Raw genomic sequence first — 26,247 nt, 5'->3', positions numbered from 1 at the left:
CCAGTGGAAATCTGTGCTTTGGTCTGACGAGTCCAAATTTGAGATCTTTGGTTCCAACCACTGTGTCTTTGTGCGACGCAGAAAAGGTTAACAGATGGACTCTACATGCCTGGTTCCCACCGTGAAGCATGGAGGATGAGGAGTGATGGTGTGGGGGTGCTTTGCTGGTGACACTGTTGGGGATTTATTGAAAATTGAAGGCATACTGAACCAGCATGGCTACCACAGCATCTTGCAGCAGCATGCTATTCCATCCGGTTTGCGTTTAGTTGGACCATCATTTATTTTTCAACCTGACAATGACCCCAAACACACCTCCAGGCTGTGTAAAGGCTATTTGACCAAGAAGGAGAGTGATGGGGTGCTACGCCAGATGACCTAGCCTCCACAGTCACCAGACCTGAACCCAATCGAGATGGTTTGGGGTGAGCTGGGCCGCAGAGTAAAGGCAAAAGGGCCAACAAGTGCTAAGCATCTCTGGGAACTCCTTCAAGAGTGTTGGAAGACCATTCCCGGTGACTACCTCTTGAAGCTCATCAAGAGAATGCCAAGAGTGTGCAAAGCAGTCATCAAAGCAAAAGGTGGCTACTTTGAAGAACCTAGAATATAAGACATAATTTCAGTTGTTTCACACTTTTGTTAAGTATATAATTCCAAGTGTTAATTCATAGTTTTGATGCCTTCAGCGTGAATGTTCAATTTTCATAGTCATGAAAATACAGATAAATCTTTTTTTGTTTAAATAGTTTTTTATTGAAAGCAAATGTGAACAATACAATTTATGCATTTTCCAGTATTTTGCAAAATTTTAACATTTTCCAAGCCCCCAACAATCCCAACAAAACCCAACCCCCCCCTCCCCTGACAGCTCATACCCAGTTATACTTTTGTTACCAGTATTGATGGTTCTTTGAGCCATTTGACTCACTTATGTCCGCTTGTTCCTCTAGCACTCTCTTCCTTTCAGAGGCCCTCATCCTCCCATTTCCCATAACTACTCATCCCAGCTCGAGCCACGGAGACCACATTTTGTCAAATGTTTCTATTTTCCCACGTCTTTTATAGACCCCCTTTTCCAAATTGAGACCATATTTAACATAATTCAGGAATTCACCCCTTGTAGGCGGTTCCTCTTTGATCCAGTTCCTTGCTATTACCTTCCTTGCCATATATAATAGCCTAGCTATTGCTATCTTCCAGGTGTTATCCACTCTGATTTCCTCTACATGTCCCAGTATACACACTATCGGATCCCTCGGCACTCTGCATTTATACGCCCCTTCCACACGGCTCATTACCACCAACCAGAAAGCAACCAGTCTTGGACATGTCCACATCATGTGGTATATTCCTGCATTCTCAGTCCCACATCTCGGGCATTCGGAGTCAGCACGCAACCCCGCTCTGTGCAACACTTCCGGTGATTTATAGACTCTGTGTAAGATGTACAGCTGCGATAGTCTGTACGGCTCACTCAGTGACACTCGTGGAACCCACTCCAACACCGACTCCCAGGTTTCATCCTCCATTGGGCCTAAATCTCTTTCCCATTTCGCTCTCGCTTTTAAAGGGAAGTCTAGCAGATGTGCATGTAGAAGGTCATAGTAACATAGTAACAGTTAGTAAGGCCGAAAAAAAGACATTTGTCCATCCAGTTCAGCCTATATTCCATCATAATAAATCCCCAGATCTACGTCCTTCTACAGAACCTAATAATTGTATGATACAATATTGTTCTGCTCCAGGAAGACATCCAGGCCTCTCTTGAACCCCTCGACTGAGTTCGCCATCACCACCTCCTCAGGCAAGCAATTCCAGATTCTCACTGCCCTAACAGTAAAGAATCCTCTTCTATGTTGGTGGAAAAACCTTCTCTCCTCCAGACGCAAAGAATGCCCCCTTGTGCCCGTCACCTTCCTTGGTATAAACAGATCCTCAGCGAGATATTTGTATTGTCCCCTTATATACTTATACATGGTTATTAGATCGCCCCTCAGTCGTCTTTTTTCTAGACTAAATAATCCTAATTTCGCTAATCTATCTGGGTATTGTAGTTCTCCCATCCCCTTTATTAATTTTGTTGCCCTCCTTTGTACTCTCTCTAGTTCCATTATATCCTTCCTGAGCACCGGTGCCCAAAACTGGACACAGTACTCCATGTGCGGTCTAACTAGGGATTTGTACAGAGGCAGTATAATGCTCTCATCATGTGTATCCATACCTCTTTTAATGCACCCCATGATCCTGTTTGCCTTGGCAGCTGCTGCCTGGCACTGGCTGCTCCAGGTAAGTTTATCATTAACTAGGATCCCCAAGTCCTTCTCCCTGTCAGATTTACCCAGTGGTTTCCCGTTCAGTGTGTAATGGTGATATTGATTCCCTCTTCCCATGTGTATAACCTTACATTTATCATTGTTAAACCTCATCTGCCACCTTTCAGCCCAAGTTTCCAACTTATCCAGATCCATCTGTAGCAGAATACTATCTTCTCTTGTATTAACTGCTTTACATAGTTTTGTATCATCTGCAAATATCGATATTTTACTGTGTAAACCTTCTACCAGATCATTAATGAATATGTTGAAGAGAACAGGTCCCAATACTGACCCCTGCGGTACCCCACTGGTCACAGCGACCCAGTTAGAGACTATACCATTTATAACCACCCTCTGCTTTCTATCACTAAGCCAGTTACTAACCCATTTACACACATTTTCCCCCAGACCAAGCATTCTCATTTTGTGTACCAACCTCTTGTGCGGCACGGTATCAAACGCTTTGGAAAAATCGAGATATACCACGTCCAATGACTCACCGTGGTCCAGTCTATAGCTTACCTCTTCATAAAAACTGATTAGATTGGTTTGACAGGAGCGATTTCTCATAAACCCATGCTGATATGGAGTTAAACAGTTATTCTCATTGAGATAATCCAGAATAACATCCCTCAGAAACCCTTCAAATATTTTACCAACAATAGAGGTTAGACTTACTGGCCTATAATTTCCAGGTTCACTTTTAGAGCCCTTTTTGAATATTGGCACCACATTTGCTATGCGCCAGTCCTGCGGAACAGACCCTGTCGCTATAGAGTCACTAAAAATAAGAAATAATGGTTTATCTATTACATTACTTAGTTCTCTTAGTACTCGTGGGTGTATGCCATCCGGACCCGGAGATTTATCTATTTTAATCTTATTTAGCCGGTTTCGCACCTCTTCTTGGGTTAGATTGGTGACCCTTAATATAGGGTTTTCATTGTTTCTTGGGATTTCACCTAGCATTTCATTTTCCACCGTGAATACCGTGGAGAAGAAGGTGTTTAATATGTTAGCTTTTTCCTCGTCATCTACAACCATTCTTTCCTCACTATTTTTTAAGGGGCCTACATTTTCAGTTTTTATTCTTTTACTATTGATATAGTTGAAGAACAGTTTGGGATTAGTTTTACTCTCCTTAGCAATGTGCTTCTCTGTTTCCTTTTTGGCAGCTTTAATTAGTTTTTTAGATAAAGTATTTTTCTCTCTATAGTTTTTTAGAGCTTCAATGGTGCCATCCTGCTTTAGTAGTGCAAATGCTTTCTTTTTACTGTTAATTGCCTGTCTTACTTCTTTGTTTAGCCACATTGGGTTTTTCCTATTTCTAGTCCTTTTATTCCCACAAGGTATAAACCGCTTACACTGCCTATTTAGGATGTTCTTAAACATTTCCCATTTATTATCTGTATTCTCATTTCTGAGGATATTGTCCCAGTCTACCAGATTAAGGGCATCTCTAAGCTGTTCAAACTTTGCCTTCCTAAAGTTCAATGTTTTTGTGACTCCCTGACAAGTCCCCCTAGTGAAAGACAGGTGAAACTGCACAATATTGTGGTCGCTATTTCCTAAATGCCCAACCACCTGCAGATTTGTTATTCTGTCAGGTCTATTAGATAGTATTAAGTCTAAAAGTGCTGCTCCTCTGGTTGGATTCTGCACCAAGGTCCTTATAAAGGGTGGTAATGACTCCCCTTGTGGACCCTTCCCCACACCCACACACGTATTCCAGAACTATGTCCTCCTGGATCTCAATACCACCACCCTTGTTCTGAGCTTTAAAAGCATGTTTCATCTGAGCATATTGATATTCCCCAGTCGGTCTCAGTCCAAACTCCCCTTGCAGCTGCGAAAAGGGCTTTAATCCTTGTTGTTGAATTATCTGAGCCACCAAGTGGATTCCTTTGGCCTGCCACTCCGCCAGCACTCCAAGGGCCGCAAACTCAACAAAATTATTATTAAACCATATCGGTGTAAATTTAGTCAGCCCCGTGACCCCCCGAATCTGTCGCAGTCTGGTCCATAATTTATATATCAAAAACATAGTTGGGTATAATTTCCCCAATGCATCCAAGGAACCATCCTCCAGACACTGCGCTACCGGTCGTCGGTCCGTCATCCCCTCCATCAAGTGCTGTACCGCACTGGAAGACGCCTCCCGCGCCCAGCCCTTCAAATGTTGGCTCTGGGCTGCAAGAAAATATAACTCAGGATTAGGTAAAGCCAATCCTCCATCTTCCTTGGGTCGCTGAAGCGTCTCCAGGCGAATACGTGGGCACCGCCTCCCCCATATCAGACTTCTAAATAGAGCATTAATCTGCCGGAATTTCCCACGTGGAATCCAAACTGGCGCATTATGTAGGACGTAGAGTAATTTGGGCATCACAACCATTTTAATGAGATTAACCCTACCTACCACCGATAAGTGTAATTTATTCCACGCATCCACTTTTGCTTTAAGAGCGCCCATGAGAGGTGTCAAATTCCTATATAAAAACTCTGTAACTGGCATCGAGATCCATATTCCCAGGTATTTGAAAAGGGATACTACCTTAAGCCGCCCCTCTCCCAATGGCTCACTTCTACTCTCCTCCACCTCATCCACCTCAAAGAGGACCGATTTATCCCAGTTTATCCTCAATCCCGATAAGTCTCCAAATTTCCCAACGATCTCGATAGCCCCCTTCAAGGCTTCATCCGGGTCCGCCAGGAACAGTAAGATGTCATCTGCATATAATGCAATCTTCTCCTCCACACGCCCATATCTGAACCCAGGGACCTCATCCGATTGCCGGATCTTGGCGGCCAGTGGCTCCACAGCTAAGGCAAACAGAAGGGGCGACAGTGGGCAACCCTGCCTCGTACCTCTGGCCAGCTTTATAGGCTGAGAAAGCTCCCCATTCACTCTAATTCTAGCTGTTGGTAGTGAGTATAACAGCTGAGTCCACGCCACAAATTGCGGGCCAATACCCATACATTTCAACACCCGCCAGAGATATCCCTACTCCACACTGTCAAACGCCTTATGGGCATCCAAGGATGCAATAACCCTTCGGCCACAATTGTCAGACTTCAGCTGCAGGTTCATATGCAGCCTCCGCAGATTAACCGCTGTAGATCTGTCAGGCATAAAACCAGATTGATCCGGATGTACAAGGTTAGCAATGACGCTGGACAAACGGGTAGCTAACACCTTGGCCAAGAGCTTGACATCGATGGTTAACAGAGAGATTGGCCGATATGACTCAGGCTTCCCCAGATCCTTATCCTCCTTCGGAATAACCACTATATTAGCCTCCCTCATAGATGCTGGGAGAAACCCTTGGCATCCAGCCTCCTCCAGTACTAACTTTAATCTGGGAATCAGCACTTCCTCCAAACTTTTATAGATTTCGGCTGGTAACCCATCAACCCCAGGTGCCTTCCCATTGGCCATAGACTTCAGCGCCCGACTCAGTTCCTCCTCGGTGATAGGGGCATCGAGGCTCACCCTATCCTCCTCACTCAATTTCGGAAGACCCAGACTCTCAAGGAAAGTCTCCGTTTCTCCGGCTGACTCATTGACCTTGGAGGAATATAAGTCCGCGTAAAAGTCCGCAAAGACCTTTATAATATCCGGTGTTTCAGATACCCTGCTCCCCCCATCCGAAACCAACGAGTGTACATACGAGGTACTACGCTGAGCCGCGGCTACCACCGATAGCATGTGTCCAACTGTCTCTCCCTCCTGAAAATAAGCCACCCTCTGAAACTCCCGCTTCCTTTCAGCTTTCCCCAGCAGAATCTTTTCCATACAATTTTGCGCTGTTCTCAATCTTTTCTCTGCCTCGGAAGTCCCCAGCACAACCATCTCGTCCTCCGCGGCTTTCAGCTCCTCCAACGCCACTCTCTCCGCTTCCCTCGTCTTCCTCTTACACCTACTAATGTCTCTAAATAGTAACCCTCTCAGGTACGCTTTCATTGCATCCCAAACGGTTAGAGCATCTGTACTCCCATCATTTAACGCAAAGAATTCCGTCACCTCCTTCCCTATACCGTCCAAGTCAATGCTCTGTAACCAGTTAGGATGGATCTTCCATTCTCTCCCGCTTGCGGTCCGTGTCCCCAACAACCTAACCTCTACCTCAATTGGACTATGATCCGAAAGGGCCCTCGGCAGATAACGCACCTCCCCCACCATTGTGTCCAACAGGCGATTACCCAGTGCCATATCAATTCTGGATAGCGTAGCATGAGCCGGTGAATAGCACGAGTATCCTCTCTCCCCAACATGTCTGACTCTCCATAGATCAATCATGCCTAATTCACGCACATAGGTTCCAAATGTTGTAGTGTGCCCCTCCGACCTATTCTGGGTGTTCTTATTTTTATCCCAAAAGTCATCACATATATTGTTCAAATCCCCAATAATAAGATTGGCAGTGGTTCCCATCGTCCCACCCTCTCCAATACCTCCCTGATCTTCTTACTTGAATATGGAGGTGGAATATACATTGCCGCAACACACAATCTCACTCCATACAATATACATTGTATCACCACATACTGACCCTCAGCATCCACGCATACTTTCACCTCTTCATATTGCACTCCCACCGGCACCAACACTGACACACCTCTTGAGTACGTCGAAAAGGTAGAATGATACCCCTTCTGTATCCAACGTCTATTCAGTACGTCCACTTTCTCCTGTATCAAGTGCGTCTCTAGCAAGCATATCATAGAAGCCCGTTGATCCTTCGCATACTGCAAGCTCGCAGCTCTCCTAGACTTATCCGCCAGGCCTCTCACATTCCAGCTCAATATCTTAAAGCGGTCCCCTATTATGTGACTCATCATCTTTAGTTGTGTCGTTACTCCCGGTTCTGAGCTGTCTAACTTCCCTTCCCACCCTCACCCCACTCCCCCCTCCCCCACACCCCCCAATACTATACATTCTGCCTCTTATCAAGAGTGGGGCACCATCACCCATTGCGAACACTCTTGTTAACGTAACCTTCTCCTTCCGCCTCCCGCTACCGTTTATAACAGAATTCGGCGCAATTCTTAGAAGAACAATATAATTGAACCTGTATTGTATTACAACTGCAAGAAACTAAATAAACTTTTAGTACGCTGCACACCCTTCCTCCCTCGTACTTCGCCGCCGCATCAGCACTCCCAGTGCTTTCCCTGAGTAATACCCAACTCCACCCTCCAACCTTCACATTTCAATTACCAGTGTACTGTCAATCAATCTCTTTTTTTCCCCCCTTTTTGAAAGATTTAAGATATCTCCCGACCAACCCGCCTCACATTTTCAATCTCCTTTCCCTTTAAGTTTTTTAGCGTTAAGATCTATCCACTGGGTAGCGTCCTCCGGCGTCTGGAAAAAATGAATCTTATCCAACGCTACCACTCTCAGTCGTGCCGGAAACATCATGGAGTATTGCACTCCCAGTTCTCTCAGCCGTCTCTTGATACCCGTGAACATCATCCGTTGTTTCTGTACCAGGGCGGAATAGTCAGGGTAGATAGCAATTCTTTGACCTCCAATTGTCAGATCCGTCAGGTCTCTAGCCTTCCTCAGGATAATGTCTCTGTCTCTGTAGTTTAGGATTTTGGCAAGCATGGTACGGGGACTTGCTCCAGGGACAGGTGGTTTCGGTGGGACCCTGTGGGCTCTCTCTACCGCAAATACTTTTGTCAGTGCTGCATCACCAAAGGTCTCAAGGAGCCAGCTTTCAATATACTCCGTGGGATTCCTCCCCTCAGTTTTTTCAGGGACACCCACTATACGAATGTTATTTCTTCTGGACCTATTCTCCAGATCCTCATTTTTTGCAGCTAGCTCCGATATTGTTTGAGCAAACTTCCTCTCCGCTTTCTGCAGCTGCACTATATGGTCTTCTGCTGTGCTCACTCTTTCCTCCACAGCCCCCACACGTTTGTCAATCTTTTGCAGGGCTGCATTTATCTGGGCTGTATCCCCTTTAACCTCCTGTAGCTGCTGGGTCAGGGATTGTTTGCAGGATGATACCAGTGCAAAGACATCTCTAAGGGTGGGCTCTGCTCCTGACTCCTTATCTTCAGGTCCCCCCGCTACCACCGCCATGTCACCATCCCCACTCTCCTGTTGTACCTCCTGCTCCTCTGCTGGGCTTTCCTCCTCTCCTTCTGTGTCTGTGTCCCCTCCGGCGTCCTCCTCTGCTTTTCCTGTGTTCCCTGCGGCCTCCACTCTAGCAAACTGCTGGAGCTTTGCCGCCACCGCCATTCTTTTCTGGCATGCCGCGTTGTCCTTCTCCGCCTTCTCCCTGGCGTCGGCGCCATCTTGGCCGGTCCCTGCCTCGCCGGCTCCGGCGTCTCTTTGTCTCCTCCTGGTCATGTTTGCCGATCTCTGGGCCGCCGCTATTCACCGCCGCACTCCCGGGACTCTCCTGCAGCCGGTAAGCGCTTTGAATCGCCGCTCAGCTGCGGCTTATCAGGATAAACTCAGCGTTAGCAGCGGGAGCGCTCTGTCACGCGTCCGCTTACATGGATGTTCAGGCCACGCCCCCACAGATAAATCTTTAAATGAGAAGGTGTGACCAAACTTTTGATCTGTATTGTATACACACATACTGTACACACACACACACAGGTATACTCACTTACTGTACTCACAAACACAAACACCATACAGTACACAGCTGTACACATACACTTACAGGTATACACACATACCGTACACACACACAAACACCAGACAGTACACAGCTGTACACACATACACTCAGTTATACACACATATTGTACACACATAAAACATATTGAGCATTCACTATGCTGTTCACATGCTATTCTGTACACATACACAATCTGTACACACACCATACTGTACACATACACACAACATGCTGTACCATGCAGAGGATGCACACATACATTTTAAACTTTTATATACTGTACACAGCATATACAAATACACACAATATATATACAGAACACATTGGACAACTAAAACAATACTGTTTTACATATACAGCTTACACGCGCACACACAGACCATATGATGCACATGTACATACCATCTAGTGCACCCACATATTCGTACAGTATATCAGACAGTGAAGACATACAGTATACACAACATAAAACTCACATATACAGTGCATATTATTCATTGCACCCACATGTACACATACCATACAGTGTACAGATATACTATATTCACATACCATTATGTACACACAAATACCAAACTGTACACCTATAAGCACAGCAGAGGGCCTCTGTGCATGTAAAATAAAGCAACCTCTTTACATTTCTAACCAATAAACAGTCCACCAGCAAATACGAGCTCTGAAAGTCATTAGCTCAGTCCCTCACATGCAATGCAATAGGCAGCAGGAAGCTCGACAGTAAACACGAAGCACTCACACACAAACACATACAGCACACACCTATCATCTACAGACACATTTACACTTTGTATAACTTGGTTTTAGCCCTAAAACTTCTAGGTCTGATGTAAAATAGTAAATCAATGCCTTGAGGGGTCATAAAGCAGTCTGCTGCCTGCCACCCATGCGCACCAGATGTCGGCCTCACATCTGTAGGTACTTAGGATGTGGTGGATATTTTTGATGCTCGCCGGCTGTGATTGACATTAGACACAGCACTTGTTATGAGGCGTTCGCCATGAAGTCTGAGCTTCTCATACAAGAGGAATTATCAACGGAGAGTAACAGCAAGAGGACTGTATTGCCGGGAAGGATGCAGAGCCGTGATCCCGACATGTAAACAGCACAGCAGTAATATATGAGGGGATGACACAGTTCAGGGGGACGCAATGCCAGGTCTGCATTCAATGTCTACACCGTGCCGCTCCACACCCCACAATCATATATAACAGTATGCATGCTATGCAGATCACTTCATGAACAGTAAACCCATCACTGCACCAGCAGGTCTCACCTCTCCCCACTGCATGGACGTAAGGAGGAGCCGATCCCCTGATCTGGAAACACAGGGACTGCGAACAATCCGGGATCTTCACAATCCTACAACGACAAGAGGATTACATGCGTACAGACAGGATAATGTCGGGCAGTGGGTAATACCCCACCCCCACCACAATCAATTCTCACCCATCATAGTCATCAGTGTCCAGTGCAGATATCACATAATGCAATGTTCTGCACCGCACATCAAGGCACAGACCATAATGTGATGAGGGGGACACATCAATCGCCGTCTAGGGCTGGTTGTAGGGATATTAGATAATCCTTAACAGATCACATCTGCTGCAGCTCCCACACTACAGACATTGTTTAGCCCCCCCAATACACATTCGCTTATATTGATGGGTTCGGATGACACTCTAGTCTTTACGGAGGCGCCGGCCTCGGAGAAGATGTCAATCGGGCATGTCTGGATTTAGGACTGCCAATCGTTTTGTTTACCTGAAGAAAAGTCACTGTCACAAATGTCTTTTGGCATTTTTCTCAGAGGACACAGAAGAGCTTGGCTGAAAGAGCGCTCTTGTGTATGAGGAGAGCCAGCCGAGATGGCTGTTGGCTGAATGATGGGCCGAAGCATTGTTCAGCCAACAGCCATCTAAAGTGTATGGTGAGCTTAAGATACTTACTCTTTGGATTTGGTAGCCACCAGGACTCGGATTGGCCTTCGAGCGCAGAACGACTGGTTCAGAAGAATCTCTACTTCAGAGAAGGGTCTGAGGAAGACGAGGTCCTCATTAATGGTGTAGATCTTCCGTCCAACCTGAAGTCCGGCCATCTGCAGGAAGATGAAGGGGCATTTTTTTCTAATTACCACACAACAAGAATGATGCAAAAAATGTTGCACTCTGCTATCAATGTCCATTACCCAGGCGACTTGTGAACTGACCAAAACAAAGCTCGATGGAAAGAAAATGAAATCCTCCAGTCATACTGTGGCTGCATTAGTGCTGAAAAATGGATCGATTGGACATCACAATGAATTTGAAAGTTGTTCCCAAATCAACATACCCAATGCTAATGATCGCTGACCGGGGGTGCAATGCAATAGTCCCTGATAACTGCCACCTCTATAGCCCACAATGACATACAGGTAAAAGTCGGTTTACACAACATGACTTGCGGCACTGAACGACCGCCATTACTAATTAACGGTAGTCAAGTATCATGTTTACACAAATAGTGTTCAACGATGCTAATTATGCAAATTGTCTCTTCAGAGAGGAAGAGAGCTAGAACTCTAGTGCCACTTATTGGAAGGTAGCAATCCTACAAGTCAATGTTGACCCTTTAACGAGCCTTGTCACATGACTTAGGATAATAGCCAAACCAGAATCTCAATTTGCAGACACTGTGTTTCGGGGTACTGCCCCTCGTCAGTGAAAAGCGGAGATCTGGTCTGGCTGTGTGAGAGGCATCAGACAGTTATAGTGTTCAATGATGCGCACTGAGAGATCTGTAATAGATTATTCAGTGCACATAGGCAAGAGTCTTCGGGAGCCCAAGTACTGCTTACACAGGACAACTGCTGTCGAGAAGCATGATCTTTTCTGCAGCACAAAAGATAATTTTTCTCTTTCATCGGGTGATAAGCAAACCATTTAGGCCATGTTCACATGCCCAGTAGTTATCAGTTAGAATGGATCCAGCAGCAACCCATTCACAGAAAAGTTAAGCAGACACAAATTTTCTAGTCCAATATTAAAAAAAAAAAAAAAAAAGGATCCAGTTATGTACAAAGAAGACTATAGAAAACAGATCCATTTAGTAGCAATTAGTTTTTCTTTCCTTTGCAACTGATCTGTAAGCAAAAAATAGATCCATTACGAAGTAAAGAAAAACAGATGGCTAATATACGGATCTGTTACCAGAGAAACAAAAATGAAGGATAATTACCGTAATGGATCCGTTTTCAAAAGACTTCAATGTTCAAAAAAAATGGATCCAGCAGAGATCAGTTAAAAACAGACTAAAGTTTCTGCACAACTATTTTGCCCACAGACTGCTGCTGGATCCGTTCTAACTGATTACTACATGTGAACACAGCCTAAGGGTACCGTCACACTGAAACGACGCTGCAGCGATACGACAACGATGTCGATCGCCGCAGCGTCACTGTTTGGTCGCTGGAGAGCTGTCACACAGACAGCTCTCCAGCAACCAACGATCCCGAAGTCCCCTGGTAACCAGGGTAAACATCGGGTTACTAAGCGCAGGGCCACGCTTAGTAACCCGATGTTTACCCTGGTTACAGCGTAAACGTAAAAAAAAAAAAAACATTACATACTTACATTCCGTGTCTGTCCCCGGCGCTCTGCTTTCCTGCACTGTCAGCGCCGGTCAGCCGTAAAGCAGAGCTGTGCTTTCTGGCTGGCCGGCGCTGACACAGGATGCAGGAGGAGTGCAGAGAAGCACAGCGCCGGGGACAGACAGCTGAAGGTAAGTATGTAATGTTTGGTTTTTTTTACGTTTACGCTGGTAACCAGGGTAAACATCGGGTGACTAAGCGCGGCCCTGCGCTTAGTAACCCGATGTTTACCCTGGTTACCAGTGAAGACATCGCTGAATCGGCGTCACACACACCGATTCAGCGATGTCAGCGTGAGATCCAGTGATGAAAGAAAGTTTCAGACGATCTGCTACGACGTACGATTCTCAGCGGGGTCCCTGATCGCAGTAGCGTGTCAGACACAGCGAGATCGTAACGATATCGCTGGAACGTCACGGATCGTGCCGTCCTAGCGATCAAAATGCCACTGTGTGACCGCTCTGCTTTCCGGCTGACCGGCGCTGACAGTGCAGAGGAAAGCACAGCGCCGGAGGACAGACAGCGGAAGGTAAGTATGTAATGTTTGGTTTTTTTAAGTTTACGCTGGTAACCAGGGTAAACATTGGGTTACTAAGCGCGGCCCTGCGCTTCGTAACCCGATGTTTACCCTGGTTACCAGGGGACTTCGAGATCCTTGGTCGCTGGAGAGCTGTCTGTGTGACAGCTCTCCAGCGACCAAACAGCGACGCTGCAGCGATCGACATCGTTGTCGTATCGCTGCAGCGTCGTTTCAGTGTGACGGTACCCTTAGACTGAAAGATTATCATGCAATGAGTGTTCCTAGGAATGCACATTCAAGATAATCTTGCAGTGTAAGTAGACCCTAGGTCATAGTTGCCAATAGTCTTGAATTTTCTGATTCGCTGGAAGTCCCTGAAATGTCACAAGCGTCTCTGGTGGGAAAACTCCTTTAATGTCATTGTTCTGGTGCAAGGCTCTGCTGTAGTCAGTGCTGCTTTGTGGGTGACCACATTGGTCTTATATCTCTGCCTGATGGGTCTCACCTCAGCGTGTGATCCCTTCCGGACAGACTTCACCACGATCGCTTTGTTCTTCTCTTCCAGATCAAAGCCGTAATCCTCTTCATGTGGTAGAATCTATGGATGAACAGAGCAGAGACTTAGTGCTACCCCTCACTGGACACTGACTGAACAACTGGAAAAGTCGCTGAACACAGACATGCCTGCCCCCAGAAACAGGACAATCCAACTGTGAAGAACTAGAAAGCCCCAGTAGCCCCTCACATATCGCACCAACAACTTGTATGTGTTACTAATATCAATCTAATCTCCATAGCACACACAATATATTACTCCAGTCATCCCTGTCTCCGGGAGAAGGCAATCTAATCCCCTCACCACACATACGCAGACTTTAACGTTGGCCATACCTGCCGATATCGACGAGTTCGGCCAACAGTCTAAAGGTACCGTCACACTTAGCGACGCTGCAGCGATACCGACAACGATCCGGATCGCTGCAGCGTCGCTGTTTGGTAGCTGGAGAGCTGTCACACAGACAACTCTCCAGAGACCAACGATGCCGGTAACCAGGGTAAACATCGGGTAACTAACCGCAGGGCTGCGCTTAGTAACCCGATGTTTACCCTGGTTACCATCCTAAAAGTAAAAAACAAACAAACAGTACATACTTACCTACAGCCGTCTGTCCTCCAGCGCTGTGCTCTGCACTCCTCCTGTACTGTCTGTGTGAGCACAGCGGCCGGAAAGCAGAGCGGTGACGTCACCGCTCTGCTTTCCGGCTGACCGACGCTCACAGCCAGTACAGGAGGAGAGCAGAGCACAGCGCTGGAGGACAGACGGCTGTAGGTAAGTATGTAGTGTTTGTTTTTTTTACTTTTAGGATGGTAACCAGGGTAAACATTGGGTTACTAAGCGCGGCCCTGCGCTTAGTTACCCGATGTTTACCCTGGTTACCAGTGAAGACATCGCTGAATCGGTGTCACACACGCCGATTCAGCGATGTCTACGGGGAGTCCAGCGACCAAATAAAGTTCTGGACTTTCTTCCCCGACCAGCGACAGCACAGCAGGGGCCTGATCGCTGCTGCCTGTCACACTGGACGATATCGCTAGCGAGGACGCTGCAACGTCACGGATCGCTAGCGATATCGTCTAGTGTGACGGTACCTTAAAGGGCCCACTACACATTGGACTAATGTCTGCAGAACTCACAGACATTGAAAGGTCCAGCTGACACTCTAACGTGTATGGGGGCACCGGGCGAGTGATGGGCGGGAGAGATATTGATTGTGAATGTCCGATTTCGGACTTGTCAATCTCATTTTCTATGAAAGACGGCTGACACGATTTTCTCATAGAGAACACAGGAAAGCTCGGCCAAGCGAGGTGTTTGGGTGGATTATCACACAATCTCTGTCCCCAGGAGCTCACAATTTAATCTTTATATCACGTTATGCATCACTCCTATCATCTTTGTCCCCAGGAGCTCGAATTATAATCTCCTTTTATCACACCCACCATCCCTGTCCGCTAGAGCCAACAATCTGTTCTCTCTAACCTGTCCAAGTGATAATCTCCCTGGTTGACCTCTCATAACTCTGGACAGTGTGTGATTACTGTTTTCAGTTCAGAGATCGGGGGAGGGTTGTTTCTATTCCTGTGCTGGCGGTCTCAGAGCGGTGAGGAATGTGTGAGCACAGCAGATGTATTTATGTTCACATAGGACACTATGAGGTGTACAAAATGTAGAGGACGCGGGGCCCTGGGACCTACTTATGGCAAATGCAAAGCCATTTATCACATCCTGTTCCTTATTTGGGGTCGCCATCATCAGGGAATGCTCTGCATTTCACACATGGCCAAGGTCACAGTTCACACACATCTCACACACGACTGAGGCTGCACACACACAGCCAAGATCACACAGGGCCACTTATGCATTAGGTCAAGATTCTCTCCATCCCTTATACATCGGTATCTTCTGAACGCCGTGTGTCAGATGCATGGAGACCTGTAAATCATGCCTGCCCTTGTGCTGCTGACCACCACGTTCTCACCAGCAGAGTCTTGGCCATGATGTTCTCCAGGAGTTTAAAGTCGTTCTTCTTGTTCTTGGTTCCTTCGATCTCCTCATCAGCGTGAAACCGAAAGAACTGCGACTCATCTTTGAACTCGCTCTTCTCCAACACTAAAACGGAGAAATAAAAAGAGAGGGAAGGTGAGAAATAGCAAACAAGAGAGGCAAAGGGAAACAGATGAGCAACAAGTTATACATGGAGACAAAAAAACAAACAAACACACAAAAAAAACCACAAAGTCCTCATTGTATTGTGGGAATCCATGGAAGGGACTTTATAGTATTCTGGGAAAGGGTGTAATGTCTCCTGAGCTCACACAGCTGCACTACTCATCATAAAGGAAATTACAGGGTATGTGGTGGGCAGCTGACAGCACTCAGTGTCTCCCAATAACACAACGGCCATAATAAGAGGGGAGACCCGACAGCCATGGCCGAGAAGCACAGACAGTGACCGGTAAGTAACGCATTGCAGCCTCATCCCAATTACGTGGGAGAAGGCGCACCCCTTCACATGCCCCCCGCTCCTACCCCTAGGAGCGAACTAAAAGCCCAGAAGGCAAGGGGGCCACCTCCAGCTCCAAATCAGCAAGCAGTTTCTATCACAGACATATTTATGGGCATATTATGACAAGCTAAAGGTCGACAAAGAGCCCCTATATGATTCTTGCACAGGGGCTCTCTCCTGTCTGTGTCTGCCCTGTTACTCCAACATCATTATACAGGTAAAATCTACAGTGCTGCTCACTATTATTGGCACCCCTTAATTTTTTTTTTATATAGACTCTACAATATCTTCGGAAATAAATGGAACATGTACCAAAGTGATATCCTCAGAATTTTATAATTAGTGGTCCAAAGTAATACAACAATAAAACATTTAAAACATTGTTTTTCAACTGAATTTTCCCAATGGCAGATTTCAGCTCCCCCCAAAGATTTCAGTGGGATTCAGATGATTTTTGAATGTGTGCTTTTGGTCATTGTCTTGCCTGAAGACCTATGCTCTTCGACTTAAATCAAGTTTTCTTACACTGGGTTTGAATGTTTCGCTTTAAAATCTCTTGATAATTCTCTGATTTAATGATTTCTGTGATATGGTTAAGGTTTCCAGTACCAGATGCAGCGAAGCAACCCTACAGCATTATGGATCCTCCACCTTGCTTAACAGTTGGTAGGATGTTCTTTTTCTTATAAGCTTCATTGTGCCATCTGTAAAGAAACTGTTGCTTTGCATTGCAAAGCTCTATTTTTATTCATCTGTTCACAGAACATTTTCCCATAAGGATTGTGGTTTGTCAAAGTACTCTTTGGCAAAGATCAGTTGTTCCTTTTTATGTCTTTTCTTCAGCAATGGTTTATTCCTTGGCATTCATCCATAAAGCTGTGCTTGGTTTACTATGCGGCGTATGGTATTTGTTGAAACCATGTCCCCAGACTGTTCGAGGTTGGCCTTCAGGTCTTTGATGTTTGTCGTGATGTTTTTTCCACCATTCACCAACTTTCGAAAACCTCGTTAATTTTCTTCTTTCCTCCACATCCAGAGGGGTTCTTGACGGTTACATGTTTGGCAAACTTCTTAATAACATTTCACACTGTTGAAACTGGAATACCAAGGTCTTTAGAGATGGCCTTATACCCTTTGGAAATCTTGTGTTTGCTAATATAGGGATTTTTGTGTACCCACCACGAAATCCTTTTCTCCGAGCCACTCATTGGGGGACACAGACCGTGGGTGTATGCTGATGCCACTAGGAGGCTGACACTAAGTGATACAAAGAAAGTTAGCTCCTCCCCTGCAGTATACACCTTCCTGCTGGCTCTCAGCTAACCAGTTCGGTGCAAAAGCAGTAGGAGATCAATAACAACATATGAGCGTATAGCATGTCATATTATATATGAGAGTATAGCATGTCAAATTATAAAACAAGCACAAGCTAATAACAGGGTGGGAGCTGTGTCCCCCAATGAATGGCTCGGAGAAAAGGATTTTACTGTGAGTACACAAAAATCCCTATTTCTCCTTCGCCTCATTGGGGGACACAGACAGTGGGACGTCCCAAAGCAGTCCCTGGGTGGGGACAACATCTGATCAGGCCCTGTGTAACCGCTAGTTACAAGTGCGCCACCGCGGCCTGCAGAGTCCGCCTGCTCAGACTCACATCTGTGGAAGTGTGGGAATTATAATGCTTCAAGAATGCATGCGGACTGAACGAATCCGCAAGCTTTCAGGCATGCTTGCCGACGTCTGGTGCCTAGATCCCTCGATAGACAGGGCGATAGGCTGACATCTAACACAGACGGACTCCTGAATGGTGAAACAAATCCACCAGGCTAACATTGCCGATGAAACAGTTAAACCCTTCCTGTAACCGTCAGGAAGCCTCCTTCTTAACGTCAGGAAGCCCAAATAACGTGTCCAACCTTCAGAAGGACGCCGTCCTCGATACATACCTACTCGGAGCACTCACTTCGTCCAGATTATGGGGAACCCATTCCGTTTTGTCCACTGGAGCTGAAAGAGATGAGGGAAGGACGATGCCCCTGTAAAAGTGGGAATACAATACCACCTTGGTAACGAGGGAAAGGGATGGCCTGAGGACAACCTTGCCCTGATGATAATAAGGAAAAAAGTCAAAGAACAGAGTGGCAAGCTCTGAAGACTCATCAGGATGACAAGATCACAGAGAAAAAAAGAGTGTCGTTGAGCAAGAGACCAATATGCAGGATCGCTGCTGCGTGTAGATAAAGCATTAAGAAAAATCTATTTGTTTAAATCTTTTGCTTCTTCTACAGGTGGTGAAAAAGTTCCTCCTCCAGGTGAGGTTCCTTGTGATCTACATGCAGCGGTGATTTGGACTTATTTTCAGTGTGAGCACCTGATATTCAATTTAGCTTCTTGGTATCTGAGTCACATTCAATTCATCCAGGTGATAGAACCAGCTGTTAATGCGGTCCCGTTTTTCTTTGCTTTTGGATTAATATGCAGGATCGAATTGCAGCGGTCAGGCCTATTGTAAAAGAGTATTTGATGGGTGCTCAGGCAGCGCAAGGACGCGTATATAACAAAAAGGCCACAGCCTGTCCTTTAAAGCAGGAGATCGGATGTTGGTTTTGGTGCTCACCACTGAGAGGAAGCTTATGGCCAACAGGCAAGGGCAGTATGAAGTTCGGGAAAAAGTGGGGGAAGTAAGCTACTGAGGTTACCAGCCTGGGAAAAGGAACAGTTATATCATGTAAATTTGTTGAAAGCGTGGAAGGACCAGGAGTGTATGCTTACGGAAGTGACTCCCGACAGGTCATCTGGGGACCCTCTGATGTCGGTCCGGACAGAGACCGAGGTAAAAATAGGAGGCACCCTCTCGAAACAACAGTAGCGAAAGGTGTGGAAATTGGTACATGAGAATACGGACGTATTCTTGGTATTACCCGGTCGCAACTCTGTCATCTAGCATGACATTGTCACTGAGCCTCATCGGTGCTTTACCGATGCCTGGTGCCAAGAGCCCAAGAAATCGACAAAGTGGAGTCGAGTTAGGCTGACGTCGAACCCAGAAGGACTCTTGGATGGTGTAACGAATCCACCAGGCTAACATGGCCGATGAAATGGCTAAACCCTTCCTGTAATTGTCAGGAAGCCTTCCTCTGACCGTCAGGAAGCCCAAATAAGGTGCCCAACCTTCGGATGGACGCCGTGCACGATACGTACCTACTCAGAGCACTCACTTCTTCCAGAATATGGAGAACCCATCCCTCCCGTTTTATGGACTGGTGCCGAAAGAGATGAGGGAAGAACGATGCCCTTGTAACATTGGGAATACAATACCACCATGGTAACAAGGGACGGAGATGGCCTGAGGACAACCTTGCCTTGATGGTAATAAGGAAAAAAGTCTGAAAGAACAGAGCGTCTAGCTCCGAAGACTTGTCAGAATGACGAGATCGCAGAGAAAAAAAAAAGGGGCGACCTTCCCTGATAGTAAAGTATGTCCGAATCAAAAAAAGGAGTCTACTGTAAGACTCCCAGGACCATTTTTTTTCTTCTTCGGGCATGTGCAGTTTGCTCTGCCCTTCGAACTTACAGCGCAGGCGCCGGGGACGTTCATGAAGGAAATGGAGGCGGTGCCCGGAGGCCCTGAGTGATGGCTGGGAGGAGTTTGTGTCAGGGGGGAAGACATGCCCCCCTGACAAAATAGAGGTATGAGGGACAAATTATTAAAATGATTATTTCAGCATTGACAGGGACACCAACTAAAAGAGCCACCTTGACAACATGCAGCATTAGTGCAGCACAAGGTGGCACCTTCAGTGAAAAACGCCTGGGGGGAAGGGTGACAGGTTCCCTTTAAGGTCCCAAAGATATAGTGGTATGTGAAAGGGAAGGAACACATGTGAAAACTCCCTGCGAGAAAGTCCCTACTTGCAGTTTCGTTGCATTAAGTCAGAAAAAGTACTAGCTCCGCAAACAAAAAACCTAACGTGGTCCGTGCAGATCTCTCAGGACCACTGGGGGCCTTCTTGCTTCCAAATGACTCTCGGAAGTAGGGGAAGGGGGGGGGGGAGGGGGTTATGGAAACTGGTACCACGGAAGAACCAGAGTATTCACTGCAATGGCTTTTGGATCTTGAGGCCTAACGATGAACACGAGTACATTGGCGTTCAGTCTGGAAGCCATCTGATCTACATCTGGATTGCCCCAGTGATGACAGATCTGATGGAAGACTTCCGGGAGAAGCTCCCACTCACTTGAGGCGGGACCATGATGGCTGAGGAAGTCTACCGCCTAGAGATCTACTCCTGGGATTTGTACTGCCGAGATCACCGAATGATAGATCTTGGCCCTTCAGAGAATGTGAGGTACCTCGTCCATGCTGCCTGACCGAGGGTACCTGCTAGATGATTGACGTATGGCACAGCCACGGCATTATCCAATTGAATTCGGATGGGGTGACCCAACAGAAGGCAGAGGCGCTGCTGTAGGACTAGCCATATTGTTCAGATCCCCAGAACAAAGATCAGGAGAAGAAGGCTGGCATCGGTAGTCACTAATAATCATTGAACCGGAAGGAACTCCCCTGGATGAGGAAGAAGCTCAGAGACTATCCTCTGAAAGCCTGTTTGACCTACAGAAAACGAACGGAGCGAAGGAAACAGCTTCCATCGCTGTCACCTTTTTTCCTCATGACCCTCCCAGCAAATCGAATTGAATGATTCATCAAGTAAGTGAGTTCTGAGTTGAAGGGCCACGGCCTTGTCTCAAGGGAGAAATAGCAACCCTCTGGAAGTGTACAGGATCATCCTCAAAAAGGATATCTGCTTGACTGGAAAAGAGGAAAAACCTGCCTAGATGAAGCTGCCAGCCCAGGAGAGAGAGGGTATAGCAATTGATATAGACGATTCAGTGTAGTCCTGGAAGAGCGGCTAGAAAGTCGATCGGATAGGGTAGGACGACCACGCCTCTAGGGTGCAAGAGGAACATGACAGCAAGGCCGAAGTACAAAGTCGTGACTTGAAAATGTTGTTTGCGAATGGAAAAGTGAAGGAATTTTTGAAGAGGGGAAAATAGGAATGTGAGGGTAAGCATCCCGAATGTTGGTGGATGCCAGAAAATCCACCCTTTTTCCCATTGAAGTAATGGCTGAGCGGAGGAACTCCATCCAAGGAGGACGACCATGTCCAGCTTGGTAAAAGTTTGAGGTCCAGGATCAGTCTTATTTTTCGGTCCCCCTTTTTGGAACCAAGATCCCTTAGTTCTAGACTGTCCTGGACAATTCTTCCAATGCTGGTTGGGTCTGTAGGAAACATGCAATCCTGGGGAGTGATGTCAGAGGCTTTTTGAACGCAGAGTACGCTTCCATACTCTGAGCTATAATGCCCTTCTGGGTGTAATGGCATTTGCTGCTGACAGCGCCGCGCAACTAGCTGCATCTGAGAGGCGTGAACCAGCTAGTCTCCTGCTCAAGAAATTTTGATTGACCAGCTGTACTGTATTCAGGAAAAGGTTACTGATGTGAATCAAAGTAGTTAAGGTCTCCAACCAGGAGACCACTGCTCGAGCAACCCATGCGGTGGCTAAGGAAGGGTAGAACACAACTCGAGGCTGCAAGACGGACCGAACCAGATTTGCTATCTGACAGTCCGTTGTAATTTTAATTGATGACCCATCCAGCAGGAATACTGGTAGACAAAACCACAGGAGGCTATACCCGGTTAATCTGCCAAGTGGCAGAATGCGCGGCTGAAATCCAGAAGGTCAGGAAAAGCTGTTTCTTGCTACCTCCGCTCTCTATTGACAGTGCAGAATTAAAAAGGATGAACCCTCGATCCACCACCCTCTTAACAGGGAAGTGGAGAGGGATCGTCTGCCTTCTTGCATCATCTGCTAAATAGTGGAGTTGCAGAGGGGGGTGCTTGGACGCCAAAAAAGGGTGCCACTGTACATCCACAGAGTTCAGGTCACCGGGTGGACAGGGCTAGTTCCGGTATTAGGCCTGGCTGCAGAAGAGTATACATGGAGGTGACACTGTGGATGATTTCACATACTTCCCTCTCCCGCTCTCTGAACACAACCTTCTTTCATTCTCTATCAAGAACTGCCATCCCGCTCAGGTTACCCCCACTTTCCACAGTTATAGAAACATACAGGCCATTAACACCCAGAAACTTATGAGGAAATTGCAGTCCTCATTGGCCCCAATCTCCTCCATCTCATGTCCTGATTCTGCTCTGAAGCATTACAATGAAAACCTGCAAAGTGCCCTGGATGAAGTTGCTCCTCCTATAAATAAAACAACTCAGCACAGACGGCGACAACCGTGGCACACGCTGCAAACACGTTTCCTGCAGCGGTGCTCCAGGTGCGCCGAACGTCTGTGGAGAAAATCGAAAATCTAATCTACCTGAAGATTTCATCCATTATAAGTTCATGCTAAAAACATACAACTCTGCCATTCACCTCTCCAAACAAACCTATTTCAACACCCTCATCACCTCACTGTCTAATAACCCTAAAAGTCTCTGACACTTTCCAGTCCCTACTCAACCCAGGAGTGCAGGCCCCAACCACAGATCTCCGCGCTGACGATCTGGCCAATTACTTCAAAGAAAAAATTGACCACATTTGACAGGAAATCATCTCCCAATCTCTTCATACCATGCACTGTCCTCCCTCCCCCACTGCATCTAGTTCACTCTCTGACTTTGAACCAGTTACAGAAGAAGTAGTAATCAGGCTCCTTGCATCTTCTCGCCCAACCACTTGCACCAGTGACCCCATTCCGTCACATCTCCTCCAGTCCCTTTCCCCGGGCTGTCACCTCTCACCTAACAAAAATATTCAACCTTTCTCTCACTTCCGGTATTTTTCCATCCTCATTTAAGCATGCCATCATACATCCATTACTTAAAAAACCATCCCTCGATCAAAACTGTGCCGCTAATTATAGACCTGTCTCTAATCTTCCTTTCATCTCTAAACTCCTCGAGTGCCTGGTCCACTCCCGTCTTACCCACTATCTCTCAGATAACTCTCTTCTAGACCCTCTTCAATCTGGTTTCCACTCTTTACACTCTACTGAAACTGCCCTCACTAAAGTCTCTAATGACCTATTAACAGCTAAATCTAATGGTCATTACTCCATGCTAATTCTCTTGGATCTCTCCGCAGCATTCGACACGGTGGATCATAAGCTCCTCCTCACTATGCTCCGCTCCATCGGCCTCAAGGACACCGTTCTCTCCTGGTTCTCCTCCTCTCTCTCTGACCCCTCCTTCACTGTATCTTTTGCTGGTTCCTCCTCCTCTCACCTTCCCCTTACTGTTGGGGTTCCTCAAGGATCAGTCCTAGGCCCCCTCCTCTTCGCATTCTGCCCCTATTGGACAAACAATCAGTAGATTTGGTTTCCAGTACCATCTCTATGCTGATGACACCCAATTATACACTTCTTCTCCTGTTATCACGCCGACCTTTTAAGTAAACACCAGTGATTGTGTCTCTAACATCATGTCCTCCCTCTATCTGAAACTGAACCTGTCAAAAACTGAACTCCTCGTGTTTTCTCCCTCTATTAACCTACCTTTGCCTGACATTGCCATCTCCGTGTGCGGTTCCACCATTACTCCAAAGCAACATGCCCGCTGCCTTGGGGTCATTCTGGATTCCGAGCTTTCATTCACCCCCCACATCCGATCACTGGCTCGCTCTTCTTATCTGCATCTCAAAAACATTTCTAGAATTCGCCCTTTTCTTACTTTTGACTCTGCAAAAACTCTTACTGTTTCACTTATTCATTCTCGTCTGAACTATTGCAACTCTCTACTAATCGGCCTCCCTCTTACCAAACTCTCCCCGCTCCAATCTGTTCTGAATGCTGCAGCCAGGATCATATTCCTCACCAGCCGTTACACCGATGCCTCTACCTTGTGCCAGTCATTACACCGGTTACCCATCCACTCAAGAATCCAGTACAAAACTACTACCCTCATCCACAAAGCACTCCGTGGCTCAGCACCACCCTACATATCCTCTCTGGTCTCAGTCTACCACCCTACCCATGCCCTCCGCTCCGCTAATGACCTCAGGTTAGAATCCTCAATAATCAGAACCTCCCACTCCCGCCTCCAAGACTTTACACGTGCTGCGCCGATTCTTTGGAATGCACTTCCTAGGTTAATACGATTAATCCCCACAGTTTTAAGCGTGCCCTAAAAACTCATTTGTTCAGATTGGCCTACCGCCTCAACGCATTAACCTAACTATCCCTGTGTGGCCCATTAAAAAAAAACAAAAAAAAACATAATTGGGTTCCTAGCATCATGTTCTCATACACTTTATGCAGTTAATAGCCCTCTGTGTCTATACTGCTAGATACTTAGGCAGTTAACTGGTTCATGCAGCTTTACATGAACACCTGAGCATTACACTATGGCTGGTCCGACTAACTAAAGCAATTGTTACCATCCACCTCTCGTGTCTCCCCTTTTCCTCATAGTTTCTAAGCTTGCGAGCAGGGCTCTCATTCCTCTTGGTATCTGTTTTGAACTGTATTTCTGTTATGCTGTAATGTCTATTGTCTGTACAAGTCCCCTCTATAATTTATAAAGCGCTGCGGAATATGTTGACACTATATAAATAAGATTATTATTATTATTATTATGTGCTCGTCTACTGATGGTGTGGGGAGATCGGTGCCCTTTAAAAGGACCCGTTGCCACTAAGAATCAGACCAGGCTTGGCATCCCACGTCGTAGGGGGATATACGTCGAGGGGACATCCCACGTGTTTGCATATTGGCTGAAAAAGGATACCGCGCTTGCAGAGGCTTCTGTCCAGTGGATCGCTTATCCGGATGCTCCCAGTCTGGGTGAATGATAAATACGCTGCAAGGGAGTTTAGTCTCCTTATGAGGGACACTGTGTGATCTAGAGTAGAACCGTAGCCCTCATTAATCAACAGAGATTGGTTGATGATATAAATAGGCAAATCCATCCTTTTCTGAAGCTCTGGTGAGTCCAGATCCAAGGCAGTATCCGATCCATATCAAAGTCTTGTTCTCAGGAAATCATTGGTGAGGGAGATCAGGAAATGAAGCTTCAATTTTCTACATGCCTGTACATTTCTAGAATACTTGCGGCCCCTGCTAGCCGACGGCTCCCATGTAGGAGAGGAACCATGTATATCGGTCCTGCGAGCTCTCCGAGCCACAGAGTGTTCACGGAGGGCTTCAATCTCTTGATCAGAGAAGCCCTGGGATGTGGCAGTGATGAAACCCACTCAGAGGAACTATGGTACTCTGAAATAAGCTGGGATCGGCGGCGGGGGGTTCCTGAGTTAATTTAGGGTGACCAGCTTCAGAATGGTCATGTGCCTTTAAGACAAGGGAATGCTAGTCAAATGCCTTTAAGACCAGGAAATGCTGGTCATGTGCCTTTTAGACCAGGGAATCTTGATCATGTGCCTTTAAGACCAGGGAATACTGGTCATGTGCCTCCATTAAGACCGGGGAATAATACGGGTCATTTATGTAAGTACAGGAGGGAAGAGAGCAGTACTTCCTTACCCAGGTGCAGAGTCGTTGTGCCCCTTTAATGCAAAAAAACATTGCCCCTGCCGGCCGAGTGGACCAAGATGGCCACCTGTAGATGCAGAGGTGATAAAGTCTCGCAGAGAGCGAGCGGAGCCATTTTGGGTGCGGAGCCACAGACACTATGTGGGCGGAGCCACGTGACTTCCATGAATAGGCCCAAGTCGGGGCCTAAATTTCTGCAGCCGGCGGGAGCAATACCAGGGGTAGAATAGAGGGGCAGTGGGCCAAGAAAAGTGAACGCTCCCATGCCAGACAGAAAACTCCAGAAAAGAAGGGCGGAGCCGTCTTAGCGTGCAATAGTGCAGGCACGACTTCGAAGATGCGGCCTACACATCGGCCAAAGCCGGGGGCTAAATTTTTGCAGCCGGCCGGAGCGTTACCTTAGGGAGGTGGGCCACAGGGAAGCTGCGGCTGCCTGTCAGCATGTTAATATCCCACTGCAGGGGCCCATCGCTGACTGGATCCACTCACAATTGGTGC

At 46.7% G+C, this 26,247-nt stretch overlaps 1 protein-coding gene across 1 annotated transcript in view; it reads right to left on the bottom strand.

Annotated features, from left to right (window-relative positions):
* The window catches only part of PREX1 (phosphatidylinositol-3,4,5-trisphosphate dependent Rac exchange factor 1), a 166,599-nt gene that overhangs the window by 23,614 nt on the left and 116,738 nt on the right, over positions 1-26,247 (bottom strand). The window contains exons 16-19 of the mRNA XM_069750829.1: positions 15,663-15,793; positions 13,628-13,720; positions 10,924-11,072; positions 10,251-10,336 (exon numbers count right to left, since the gene is read on the bottom strand). Coding sequence (XP_069606930.1) covers positions 10,251-10,336; positions 10,924-11,072; positions 13,628-13,720; positions 15,663-15,793 — 459 coding nt within the window. The remainder of the gene's footprint in view (positions 1-10,250; positions 10,337-10,923; positions 11,073-13,627; positions 13,721-15,662; positions 15,794-26,247) is intronic.

This window comes from Ranitomeya imitator, chromosome 2 (genome assembly GCF_032444005.1).
Source record: "Ranitomeya imitator isolate aRanImi1 chromosome 2, aRanImi1.pri, whole genome shotgun sequence".
Lineage (NCBI taxonomy): Eukaryota > Metazoa > Chordata > Amphibia > Anura > Dendrobatidae > Ranitomeya > Ranitomeya imitator.
This window is presented reverse-complemented; position numbering and strand designations above follow the sequence as displayed.